The sequence below is a fragment of the Nylanderia fulva genome, unplaced genomic scaffold (genome assembly GCF_048542155.1).
Source record: "Nylanderia fulva isolate GAGA-0341 unplaced genomic scaffold, ASM4854215v1 Scaffold34, whole genome shotgun sequence".
In the NCBI taxonomy this organism is placed as follows: domain Eukaryota; kingdom Metazoa; phylum Arthropoda; class Insecta; order Hymenoptera; family Formicidae; genus Nylanderia; species Nylanderia fulva.
In genome coordinates, this window is record NW_028190411.1 from 669,206 (window position 1) to 683,483 (window position 14,278).

The 14,278-nt window shown below is 30.3% G+C and overlaps 1 protein-coding gene across 2 annotated transcripts; it reads right to left on the reverse strand.

Annotated features, from left to right (window-relative positions):
- Positions 1-779: 779 nt before the first annotated feature.
- Positions 780-12,499, reverse strand: mnd (L-type amino acid transporter minidiscs). Of its 2 annotated transcripts, XM_085485124.1 has the most exons (9): positions 12,190-12,499; positions 9,593-10,499; positions 5,382-5,600; positions 4,932-5,202; positions 4,614-4,737; positions 3,896-4,096; positions 2,241-2,390; positions 1,941-2,118; positions 780-1,853 (listed from the first exon to the last, which is right to left on the reverse strand). In XM_085485124.1, the coding sequence occupies exons 2-9, from the start codon at positions 9,861-9,863 to the stop codon at positions 1,792-1,794; spliced, it is 1,476 nt and encodes a 491-aa protein (XP_085341250.1). In that variant the 5' UTR covers positions 9,864-10,499; positions 12,190-12,499; the 3' UTR covers positions 780-1,791. The 2 variants fall into 2 exon arrangements, with proteins under 2 accessions (XP_085341250.1, XP_029166768.1); XM_029310935.2 differs by lacking the exon at positions 12,190-12,499 and having other exon boundaries at positions 9,593-11,764.
- Between the last annotated feature and the right edge of the window lie 1,779 nt (positions 12,500-14,278).

The following is a 14,278-nucleotide window of genomic DNA, read 5'->3' on the forward strand; positions in this document are numbered from 1 at the left end:
ATACATATAGATGAAAAAGAATATTAAAAAATTACAATGATTGAACTAACTTAATCTTTACATATATTTTGTACAATATTTTATTGTCACCTGTTTTACAGAAAATGTAATCTGTTTTACAGTATATGTAGTGTATCTCTGTTTGCATGCAAGGCATACTCGCAATCAATTACTTTCGAATGTATATATTTTGTTTTACAACTAAAAGACCCTATCGGTACTTGAGCAGTTATTCGATTAGAATAATATATATATGCGTAAATGATACTTAATTAATTACTCACAGTCACAATATTTAAAAACGCAGATACGTTTAAATGCGATAAGATTCTTTTATATATATATATATATATATATATATATATATATATATATATGATAATTATATAAATATGTCGTTCCTTTTCAAATTATACTTTTGTTATCTCTGATATTTTTAGTTTTATATTATTAACAAAATTAATATAATTTATATTTTATATCAGGATTAATGAACTGTGAAATGTATTAATGATTAATATCATACAAGATAATTGCATTCGAAATATAGAAAAGATAAAAAATTTCTTAGATTTTAAAATAAGAAATAAATCTTTGTAAAAATTTTTCCATTAAAAAATTGATATGTTTGAGTATGAATACTCTCTATAATATACTTGTGTATAATAACGATGATGATCTTCAAAGATATATCTAAAAGTTCAATGTAATATTAAATTTAAAATAAATATATTTCTAATAATTGACATTTTTCAATTATAATTATATGTAAACACTGTATGTACAATCAAAGCAGATTTCTTTATATATATATTCTTTGCATATTTTTATTTTTATAGCTATATACTTATGTATATAGTTAATATATAATTATAAGTTTCTAATATAACTATAATTTATAACCACACTATATATATTTATGTATAATTCGGAATTGTAGACTTTTGCATATATAGTATACAAAGAATTTATATATTATTTTAAGATATGTACAATTCAGGGATCGAAAAACCAGTATCATTTCTAAATTCTCATCTCTGCGAATAAATAAAATGTAAAAATTGACATAATTTTTAAAACAAAAATTAAATTCTTATTAAAATTACATAGATATAAATACTACATGCTTATACAGTTTACAGTCCTCATCTCCGCGAATAAATAAAATTTAAAAATTGATAATTTTTAAAACAAAAATTCTTACTGAAATTACATTAATTTTTTTAAACAATTCAATAATTTTTCTAAATTTCTCTATATTATTATACTTTGTGCATAATTATACACTATTTCTATATACTATATTATTATGCCTATGTACTCCAAAATGGTGAAGAAAAGTATAGAGCGCGTTTAAAATTGACATATTTTAAATGTGTATGTAATATTGAAATTTTCGACGTAGTCGTAGCTAATCGATACTTGAATACAATTTATGCATCAAAACTAACAATGTTATCGTTTCAGGCACAAAGCGAAGATAAATATGTAATTACAAATATATAAAAATTATAATTTCTATTATGCGAATATATAAAATATAAAAATTACAAATCTACATCGGTGACCTGTGCTGTGTGTTATTCAGACATGCACGCATTGTCTCGATAATACTTATATAATGTGGCTGCTCGATAAAGTTTGACGCTATATATAATTGACATCATGATCACGATTATAATTCTAATCTACCTATCTACAAAAGTACGACGCATGCTTGAAACTCATTCTCGAATTCAGGCATCATAAATCGTAATTTTTGGCAATAATTACAACTATTTTCATACACTTTTACTCGGTCTTATCTTCTTGCACACACATGAACAGTTTGGCACACGCCATATTAAGATTATCTGCAAAATATATATAATCACAGTATTTAATTACGTAAAAATATAAACATGTCTTTGACGAGCCTCTAAAGTTTAAATACTACTTACGGGATCCATTCACAAGCCACGCGGGCTTCGCTTTCCAGTCAATGAAGATCCAATACACGGGAATTCCAGACAGGATTATGATTATGCCTACGCCCACCTCCCATGGTGAAACATAGCACGGGAAAATAACCAGAAATACGCAAATTATGAAAAAGATGATTGGTAGAAGTATAAAAACCTAGAAAAAAATATATAAATGTGTAATAAAACTTTATTTTATAATAAAAGATGAAAAATAGATAAATATATATAAAATGTAATAGAATTTCCTGTCGAAAGTCCTGGCAAAGTTGTACGTACTTTTATGGGGCGATGGAGATCAGGTTTTTTGTAACGTAGCCACAACAGACCAGACACGGAAAGCGTGGTGAATAGAGCCTCAACGAAGCTGACATAATTTATCAGTACGTAGACATCCTTTATGATGAGAAGCACCAGAGTGATGACGCACTAGAAATTATAATTTCATGTTCAGAATTGGAGTTCAACCGCAAAAATAAAAATACTTGAGCGTTTTTAGTACTTGATGTTTTTAGAATCAATCGCAAATATCCCGCGAGATGTTAATTTAAAATTTAAAATATATAATTTTCGCGATCACATATAATTATAATATAATATGTATATATTGCGTATACTTTTCTTCATCCACAATTTTTCAATCAATTTTAAGTCAGATTTTTTCCTCAGTAAAAAGATTGATACTATATAATAATGATTTTTTAAATACTTGGTCTTAAATAATTTTCGCTCAATATTTCAAAATCTATCGATTTAAAACATTAGAAAGATGACAAATATTTAAATAAAATATGCGCGCAATTAATTAAGTTAGAAGCAACTAATTAGAAGATAAGATAATTAACACCAAACTTACAAATATATAATGCATGCTGAGGCAACATGATTTTGAATGTTAGTTAACGAGATCAGATTTTTTAATTCACTCGCAAAAAAGAATGAAAATCGTAAGAGACTTCCGCTACTAATCGTCAAAGAGATCGACATGAAAGGATTAATTTAATGCTTTCAAACGAATTACACAGTTTAAGATGCCGGACTACATACATAATACTATTATATGCGTCGCGTGGTCACTTGATTTGACTGACTTCTATTATTAAGACGCCAATTTTAATGTAATTTTACTAATTTTTATTTATGTACATCAAAATTAATTCTATTTTCAATAATTGAACGAACTAAATTGTCGTATCTAAGATACAGAATTAAAAATTCATTAAAAATATATAAATGTATCAATCGTCTATCTCGAATACTTAATTAATAATTTTTTAAATATTTTCTTCTCAATTATTTTCTTTTAGTTGCACAATTATCTAAAAAGACATGATTTTATGAATATTTTAATTTGAGAAGGGTTTAAAAAGATTTTCAAAATATAAATGAATGACACATTGCAATTAAAGAAAAATTTGTATAATAAAAATAATGAATAAATTATATAAATAAGTTCCCGTAAGAAAGTGATCGAAATATATATTTGGAAGTTTGATAAACTTATTTTATGAACGTACAAATGCCACGGCGATAAGAACTCGCAAACAAATAAATTTTTAACATTCTATTCTTGTTATCGCTGAAAGATAATGCATTGCACAATAAGTAATGAGTTATTTGGCGATAACTATTAATGAAATAGGATTTATTAAATTGTTCGGTTATATTGGCAAATAATTAAAACGATATAGAAAAAAAAATCCATTCACTATTCAGAACTAACTTTCAAGGAGAGCCGGTTGTAAAATTATCATAAAATTAAAAGTACGTACAAGTTGTTCGCGAACATTTATTCATTTTCCTCGACTTTATCTGTCAAAAATGATTTAAACTCAATATCAAATTATTAATAAATCTATTCAATTATCACTTTGTAGCATTCGTCCTTTTTTTGCATTTTGATTTTAATTAACGAAAGATAACGCGATACTTACGAGGAAGATGAGGGATGGCATCGGCGTCAAGTTGCGGACATTAATCAAAGCAATGGCAGTGGGGAGATGTCCATTTCGGGCGCCGACGAAGAACAACCTGGACGATGCAAAGATCGCGCCATTCAATGCTCCGAAAGTCGAACACGCCACGAAGAATGGTATAATCCACGACATAACGCCCAGCAATTTATCGCCGAAGGTCTAGAAAGGAATTTTCGCTGCGATTTAATGTCGGGTTAGCAAAAGTGGAGCGGCATCTTGATTATAGCAAAAACGCGGCCGCGTGATTGCGTAATTTTTTCATGTTGCATTAGATCGACTTGGCGATATAATATAATATTATAAAATAATCTATCGGTTTATCGGGGATTCGTCTCTTATCGAAAGCTGATAGAACACATCCGACTTGAGAAGACATCCGCTTGCATACTGATTTTTTTATCGCTCAAAATATATTTTCTGTGTATATTTACTATAAATTTAATATAAGAGTTAATTGCTTAAATTAAACTTTAAAAATTTTTTCCTAAAAATTTTGTTTTCAATATGTAGAACTTAATATCATCTTAATATATCTTTTGTATAATGAAAACTGAACTATTCTTTTTGTGATGCTAAAATATTCGTGTAAATGCAATCACTTGGCAATAAAACGTGATCGTGTGAATCTTATATTTCAGAATTGTTTTAATATTAATATGTGTAAACGCGTACTTACAACAGCGACAGCATTCGATGCAAGTATTTCGTCCTGTGTGAGTACAACGAAATAAGCGATGTTCGCGAAAACGTAAATAATTGTCACCACTGGCAATGATATACAAATAGCTTTCGGAAGATTTCTGTAAAAATCGATTATAAATATTAATTCCCCATATTATAATTTTATAAATAATATATATAAATAATATAATTCTATATTCTATTTGCTGCCAAAACAAGCAGATATCAAATATTATCTATTTTATCTTTTTCTCTTTGTACGAGAGTTACAGCAGAGATATGCAAAGAAATAAAACGGAGAGTTCGCAATTACTTGTAAGGATCTTGAAGTTCCTCCGTTACGAAGTTTAGATAATTCCAGCCGGAATAAGAGAACAGTCCGGAGTAGATCGCTAGAGCGATGTAACCGGGCTGAGTGTTGGTACCAGCCATTGGACGTTGAAAGTTCTCCGTGTGTCCTTGATAAAGCCATACTAAACCCGCTATGACGATGATCAGCAGAGCAAAGATTTTGGTGGCGGTAAAGAAGTCTTGCACCCTAGTCGCCCATTTGACGTTATAACAATTGATGGCAGTTAGCAGACCTGCGAACAAATTTTCATATTCAGAACTGATGACAATTTTTTCCTTTTCGTTAAATTTGTTTTAATTCTTTATATTTCTTCCATTTTTTTAAAATTGTCCTTGCTAACGTTTACTTGCTTATTTAAGATGACTAAAAAAGAGAAGAAATATAATAATAAAAATAAAATCTTCATCTTACACGTGATGACAGCAGCGAGGAGTCGCACCGCCTCATACGGCGGTTCGCATCCAGGCCAAGCGGGTTGCAGGATGTATTGCGCAAACGTGAGAGCCGTGATAGCGTTTCCCGTTGGCACCAGGATGAATAACGCCACCCAAAGGTAAAGGAATGCTGGCAAAGGTCCGAAAGCATCACTGATGTACGCGTAGTCACCACCGGACCTGGGTATCATCGTTCCTGTAATAAATGCGAAGAGCTATATCATCTATGTTTTCTCATTATAAATTGAATTAGCAGAAACCAAGAGAAAATTAAAAAATGGAAAATATAATAATGAAAAAATCAATTAATAATATATTTAGTATACAAACATTTTAGTCATAATTTTGCCTTTATATAATTTGTATAAATTCCTCATTTATTTATCAAATTCTAATCAGCATTTGTACTTTTCCTAATCCCAATAACAGTTAGTCCAATATAAGAGTATAATATATTTATATCTCTATATTACTATCGCTTATATTGCGTTTTCTTCCATTTTTTATGAAACATTATAAGGCATTAATCTTGAATAATAAAAAAACCGATAATAGCATGTATGTAACATTGTTTAATTGTCGGGCCGGGTCAGATCGCGCGCTGTGATGTGCTGTATTATTACAACACATCTCTTGACGTGCAGCATTTATATGAATATAGATTCTGCTTCCTTGCAAATCACGTCCCGCATAATTATACGCAGTCTTATCACTCTCCCGCCCATCTCGCGGTTCTTACAATATCGCGGTTTTTTGGTCATCATCGGCGGATCCATAATTTGCATATCGTGGTATATCTATTTTATACTTTCTATTTTTTTTCTTTTTTCCCTTCTTTCTCTTAGATTTTTCAAAATAAAAAAGTAGGATTTTTATAGTTATATATAAAACATCTTTTATAGTTATATATAAAATATCGTATATTGTTATAAGATCTTGCAATGTCTAATTCAATTTTCTTTTTTAATTTTAAGAGCACACTTTGAGCATATCTTCAATTGAAGCACGCGATAACGATAACGCGATAATGGTAACAGTGGACGTGACTTGTAATAGCGTAAATTTAATGATCGGATTTGTCACGAAGAGCTTGCTACAATTTATACACTTGATGACATTCGTTTCCCGTTATTACAATGTAATTACGCTTTTATTCATCTCACTTCAATCTCAATTTATCAATGAAGCCTTTTCCACATATTTTTATACGTGACGATTAATTAACTGTATACGTATATCAATTAAACAATTCGAACTAGTCTAACCAAACTTAAATAAATAGTACATGGATATCTTCTATACATTAATTCAATACTTTATCCGCATGTCTCATTTGAAATAAGAGTAAAAAAATTCTATTTGAAGAAAAATCGATACGATTAATTTGTACATATAATAAAAATATATACAGGATGTTTCAGAATTAATAAAAACATAACATAAATCAGCATTTTCGAAATATGGATATTTTATATATTATTGGAGATAGGAGATAACAGATAACACATACTCGGTATTAAAAACAAAGTCAATAAAGAATACAATGTAAACAATATTTTGAAACATATGATTACGTTATATCGTATGTGAAACATATGCTGCGTTATATGCATCGTTTGATACACTTTGACCTTTTTATAATATGACAAATTTGTTGTAACTGATCTTCGATATCGGGACCATTGTTATCGTATTGTTGTTAAGGTAAAAAAATCTCCTAAATACATACATTTTATATCAATAAATATATATTATACTCTCTATAAAGATTAAAAATTTAAATTCAATCTTGAAAATTATAATAAATAACCTCTTGATAAATAAATAACCTATTTAAATAGATTAGCAAAATATTAATATATATATATATATATATATATATTTTTGAAAATAAATAAATATATTATAAAAATAAATATACATATTTAAAATAAATATAATGTATACAGATTTAACAGACTGTAAATGTTAAGTGTAATGATTATTTCATAGAAATATCAAATAGAGATAAGATAAAAACAAATAGAGGATATATTTATGCCTCCCATTAGATATTTTGATTTATAAAACAATTTAAAAAATTTGTAAAAAGATTACATACAATTTATAAATATATGGTTCAAAAATATACTTTCATATATATGTACATAAAAGAAAGAAAAATTGAGAAACCAAGTTGCTCGGAAAATGTCCTTGTTCTTATATAAAATATTTGAAATATGCGAAATAAAAATAAAATAAAATATTTGATAATATTTATATATGATTAAGATTGATAACTACTTTTTACAGACGTTCTTATTAATATATAACAAATTAATATTATGTACAATCTAACTATTGTGATATTTTTTTATGAGTTAGATAAAAATATTACGAGATAAAGAACAATTGTATGATTTGTAATGGCTAACTTGTTACAAATTCGAACAGTGGACTGTGGATAAATGATTTATACAGAAATTAAATTTAAAATTATAAAGCTGTATAAGATTTTAATTGTAAGAAACTGAGAAATATTAATAGATACAAATCATCATCATATTTCGCGAATATATATATTAATTTTCATTGAGAGATTCTTTATTGTCAATAAAAGCATTTTGTCAAACATAGAAAAATAATCCCAATTTACATTAAATTTATGTAATTTATAATTATCAACAAAAAATATATATCTATATGTATATATATATTCTTTTTCATGCAATACATAAAAATATCATAGAAATATATATATATATATATACCATATATATGTATATAATTAAAATATGTATATTCTTCTAAGTTTACAGGAATTTAAAAACAAATAAAAACCACTTTTTATCTTAGTTTCTCTTGTTCTTATATTCATTAGTCATATAAAATTCCGAGCTGAAGTATAATTTTATAAACCTGCCTCGAACGAAAAATGTTTATGATGCCCAAAAATATCTGGGGAATGGTTTCATAGACATCGTTATTCCTCATGATTCTCTTTTCTCATGGAAAACAATTCCGTTCGAAATTTGCATTCGGTCGGGGTCATTGATGCCTAAGAATGTTAGTCAGCTAACTCCCTTGTGAGATATCACGTTCTATCAACATATTACAATATTGACGACAATGCCACGTGCGTGTGTATACACAAACATATATCAAATAAAGAAAAGATAAAAATGAATAAATACATATTATGTGCTTTTCATAAATAGATACTCCGAGGTAAAAGAGGAAATAAAAAGAGAAATTGAAAAGTAAATAGATTATATGTAATTTATAAATATAATCTAAAAATATACTTTTATATTGTATAAAGCAAAGAAGAATAAAAATAAGAAAGGAAATATTGTGTCATGTAAAATTACAAATTGTTCGAGAAATATTCTCGTTCTTATGGAACAATTAAAATATGTTTTTTTATTTTTAAAAAGCATTTGAAATAAAAAGAAATATAAATAACTAGGTTACAAATTTTTTTAATTGTTTTATAAATCAAAATATCTAATGAGGCATAAAGTGTTCAAGCAATTTATACACTAATAAAAAATCAATTATCATTATTTTATCAAGAAACTCTTAATTAACTTAATTAACTTTAAATTAACAAATTATTATTTTTTAATAATTATTAATTTGCATTAATAATAGATCAAAGATATTAGAATTAAATTAAGAAATTTTAAGAAGAAATTCTAAAAGAAATTCTTAAAGAAATTTTACAATCTTATTCTATTGTCTTTGTATGACATAATATACATTATATTAAATTACTAAATTGTTTTTCTATATAATAATATAGTATAATAAAATGTTTGTATATCTCTCTTCTAAAAACTATACTATCTATCAATTTTAAATATATTATATTTATGTATATAAATAGGGATATTTATGTAAATAGGGAGATAAAATAAAAACAAAATTCGAAAAAGAGAGGGAAAATAAAGGATGCACTTTTTTGTGCAAAAAAATTACATGTAAGAAACGCTTACGGAAACATGCGAGACTATAATATTTTATATTCTAATTTTTTATAAAAGAAGAAAGAGGGATATCCTTCCCTTCTCTTTCTCTCTTAAATCAAGTTCTTCACCTGAACGCATTATGCACACCGTTTCTCGGACCACCTGTCGAGCCCGCCAATTCGAAACGAGGGGAAGCTCGCGAAAGCAACCGTCGTTCATAATTTCGTCATTCACTCACCTAGCTCGGCGTAACATAGAGCCCCGATGAGCGACAGGACCCCGGAGAAGATCCACACAATGAGAGCCTGGCCGACGCTGCCGCTGTTCAGAAGCACACCCTTGGGCGACACGAAGATCCCGGCGCCGACGATGATGCCGACGATGATCGCGACGCCATCCCACAGGCCCAGCTCCTTCTGCAGCTTGATACCCTCGTTGCTGTTCTCGGGCCCCGTGGCCACGGTCCGCGGGACCGTCTTCTCCGGGGCCGGGGCTACTTTGTCCGGCATCTTCTCGCACGATTAATTCCTATACCTACGTACCTCGAAATTGGCGCGCTCGAATATCACATGCGTTTCCGCGCGATTGTGTGCGATTCCGGAGCAACGAGATGAATGGGACTTGCCGCGTGAGCATATCACTGTACACGTGGACGAGAGTTGCGAATGAAGTTCTTCTTCGAGTCCGAGGAAAAATAGCGGCAAAAGAAATTGAGGTAAATCGAAGCGCGCGCGTGTTCCTTCGGCACGTGGCAGGAAGAAATGGTTGACGTGACTGACGCACGCACAGACGACACACGTGTCAAAGGGGCTGCCGCGCCGCGCCGGTCCACGCTCGCCACTGCCGATGGAGCCGGACGTGCGCTCGCTATTTCACCGCGCGCTCTCTCTCCTCCACGCGCTTGCGTTCGCCGAGTGCTATACCGCGCACTCACCACCTCGACCCTCCTCGCACGATCCTCGGATCGAACTGACGCGACGCTCGCAGTAGTGCGCGTCCAGTGGCGCGGACACGAGTGCTCCGAAATAATGTTTCGGAGCGTAGACCACCGGCATCGCCGACTAAATCTCGCGAATTCCTCCTCCTGAGCTCCTTTCTTATCCCCTTCACGTCTTTAGGTCCGAATTAAGGGATGCTGGACATGCCTGTTCGACAGAATTTATTTGTCATTTTATGTTTATTTTTTATTGCTTTTGTTCTAGTTTTTTTCCAGATTTCCTGTCATGATTCTTTCATATATGCATTCCTTGCCTCCTTGGGCTTATTTTGTACTTGCAAACTGTCTAACTATAATGTAAAATAGTTGTATGAACTGACAGCTTGTCGGGAAATTTATTTATTTATTGCTTTTTTTTTTTAAATTTCCTGTCGTAATTCTTTCACATGTTTTCCTTGCCTCCTTGAGTTTATTTTATACTTACGCAAACTGTCTAATTATATAATAAATATTTGTATAAACTAACAGCTTGTCGGTAAATTTTCGAAATTTTTTTATGAAAAAGGATGTCATCTAATTTGATAAAAGCAATAAAAAATGAACCTAAAATTACAATTAACATTTGGCAGGAAAATCACTCATGTCCAGCATCACCTTAACACGCGATGAAGTGGAAAATATTTAATTATAAATGAAATCGTCTTTATATTTTAAAAATGCGAATTTTTGCTGCATCGACGTTCTTTCCTTTTTATTTTTTGCTGTTTCAGAAAACACATTCACGTTGAATATAAGTCACTTAAAGAGGAAGACAATAAATAATTATAATAAAAATCAATAGATCACGCGTCAAATGTAAATTTTCAGAGTTTGAAATTATATAGAGAAGTGATTTTTCTTCGTAAAAATTACTTTAACGCACAGAATGTTGACGGATACACTATAAGCACTTTTATTCCAATTTAATCACCGTGTCCACGCCATTGCGCGCACCTAGGTCTTACGGGATCCCAGATCCGTGTTGCGTCAGATACCCCGAAAATGCACACCTGCCGAAACCATAACGCACACTGCGAAACGTGATATGAATAAAAGTAAAAAGAAAAAATATAAGCGATAATCGAACAGAAATTTCCGGAAAAGGTATTCTTGCGACAGTCTATCTCGACTAATATTGATAAAATACACATAGATATTGATAACTATATCACATTGGTTATTCTTGCTAGTTTCCTTTTTGCAACAATTTGCACGATGTGCCTCGCAGAATTATTAATTGACTATTTCACGATATTAACACTGATAGGCTTGTTATCACAGCGTTTATCGGTTTATCACACCGATGTGTGGCTAAGCGTTCCAGCTCGTTGCACGGAAGTTCGTGATGATTAATAACATACGTCTTATACATATACGTATAAAAGAAACATAAACAAGCAGTAGATTTCCCTTTCAATCAATTATTTTTTTAAACAAAAGAATTAAAAATTTTGATATACGATACGATTGAAAATTACCTCAAAAGTGTGAAATTTTCTTATGTATATATTTGTGAATCTCCCTTAAATTTTTCCTGTAAATCAAAATCTTATTTATCTTAATTTACGGCTCAATTATCGTGTTAATTAATATTACATTACATTGCTACAAACTTGCAGAAAAAGTCGCGATCAAGTTTCCGCTCACGAGAGTCTCTCATTACAAAAGTTATCCTTAATCCGCAAGGCTGATGAGTTTACAAACGACATGTGTAACACTATATATTAATACTACGCCATGCGTAATCGTTATACTGTAAACGTGACATTTCATGATATATTGTAGTATATGTATATTCGCCGTGCGTTCTCTTTTCGCAATGATATCGATGCGATATCAAAATCGATTGCTTTCGTCACCGGATCACTGATCGCGGAAGTGCAAAAAGTGCCCGCGGATTTTCCCGCGCAGCATCTCGCCGGCTTGTCATCATCGTCATCGGGCAGATCGCGAGTTCGCGGCGCGCGTCGCCGCGGAGAAAGGATCATGCTCTCTCGTGAAAACACATTAACGCGATGCGTGTGCGATGCTGCAGTTGTAGTGCGATACTAAAGATACTAAAGAGCGTTACGTTCGAACCCCTTGCTCTCTCGCATCACCCTCATCTCGACATTGGCGCACGCAGCTGCGAAATAATCGCAGCAAGAATCAATTCTCGTCTCGAGATATCGAAAAAACTTTTAATAAATTAAACATTATATTGATAAATATTATATTAATAATTCTAATTATCATATAATTATAATTATTAATATATTTAACACAATTATAATTATAATTAATGTACTAATAATTAATTAAATGATATTAATATATAAATATTATATTAATAATTAAAAATCATCGCGCAAGTTGTATTACTGAAAAATTGTTTCTTCTCTGAAAAATTGCATTGAAGAAAAAAATGCTGACGCGCGTTTTAAAAAAAAAAGTTCATAAACAATCGATTGAACGAGACGCTAGAGTGTTTATGGCGATAATTGAAGGCTCCACGTAACAAATATTGCACAAATGTCATTAATGTAAAAAAAAAAATTTATTTTTAACTTATTTTAAGATTATCGCGAAGTTTTTCAAGAAAATTTTAAGACAGGCATACTAATGAGCCATGCAATGAATAATGTATTTTAGCTGCACATATTCTACGCCAATGATATCGCACGTCCGTCCGTTTTGTCAGTGCCGCGCAACCTTCTCGTCATTATCATCGCATTATCATTTACACGCAATCTATTGGTGTGCGTGACCGCGTGTAAATGTTACTTAAATACAAGCGCGAATCGCCGTGACAATTGAATCAGTCAGTGACAAAGCTTCTCTCGTCGTGTTTGTCTATATTGAATTTGTTTAAAGTTTCTCTCGGTATATGCATATGGAATTTTTACTAAAATTAAAATCAATATAAGTTATATATATATTAATTTACAAAGAAATTGTATGGCAAAATTGAGCATAAATTAAATAGCCAAAGCTTAAAAGCGATATTATGTCTATCTTAAAAAATTAAACCTAAATACTTTTACACAATTGACTTTAATTGCTGTACCGCATTTCTGTTTTTTTCTAATCTATACTTTTTCCTTTTTTATAAAATATTATTTGAAAGTGTATATTTTGTAATTTTTGTAATTAAAGTAATTAAAAATTTTGTATTAAAATTAAGCTTTTCATAATCTTTTATTACTCTTTTACCGCAGCTTATTTTTTTGTCCATATAAGTCCTGTACAGATACGTATTTTTTATTCTACAGACAAAATAAAAATGCAAATAAAAGAAATATTACACACATATTTTGTATAAAATTATAAGAATTGTATGTATTATATTCACACAAATTGTGCAAATTCCAGGGCTTGAATACTTGCATACTTTAGAATTAGAAATTCGCTGTTTTTCATAAGCTCGTATTTTTGTACACAAAGAAATTAATCAAAGATTAATAATAAGATAGATATATATGTATAATATCGCTGTTAAGTTTCGGATATTTAATTTATGCTTAACTTTGCCGTACAACTTCTTTGTAAATTAATATATATATAACTTCTATTGATATTTTAATATAAAACAATAGTTTTTATAAATATATAAAACTATACTTATAAATAATATAAAACTATGAGACAGCTATATATGTTTTTTATACTATTATGGTTACAAAAATAGAGACTAAATTAATTTTTTAATTGACGTAGAGTAAAATATTAGCGATTTTCCTCTATTTTTGAAAAAAATTGAATGTAAATGCAATTGGGAATTTATTAATTTATTGATTACTGTTCCCAGAAGAATCCATATCGTTTGAGCGTCACTGCGTGACAGGCTTCCGCCTTGAGCGTACGTTTCTCCCCTTTCTAATCCTCGCGCCGCGAGTTCCCGTGGCGATATAAAAATAAATTTTGACGCCAGCACAGCGATCCGCGCGACAAAGACACTTCGATTTAAAT

Coding starts and splice junctions, on each gene's coding strand:
- mnd (XM_085485124.1), bottom strand. CDS start 9,863: ATGCCGGACAAAGTAGCCCCGGCCCCGGAGAAGACGGTCCCGCGGACC. Junction 5,203..5,381: donor CCTCGCTGCTGTCATCACGT/GTAAGATGAAGA, acceptor ATTTGTTCGCAG/GTCTGCTAACTGCCATCAAT. Junction 2,391..3,895: donor TGCCATCCCTCATCTTCCTC/GTAAGTATCGCG, acceptor TATAATTTCTAG/TGCGTCATCACTCTGGTGCT.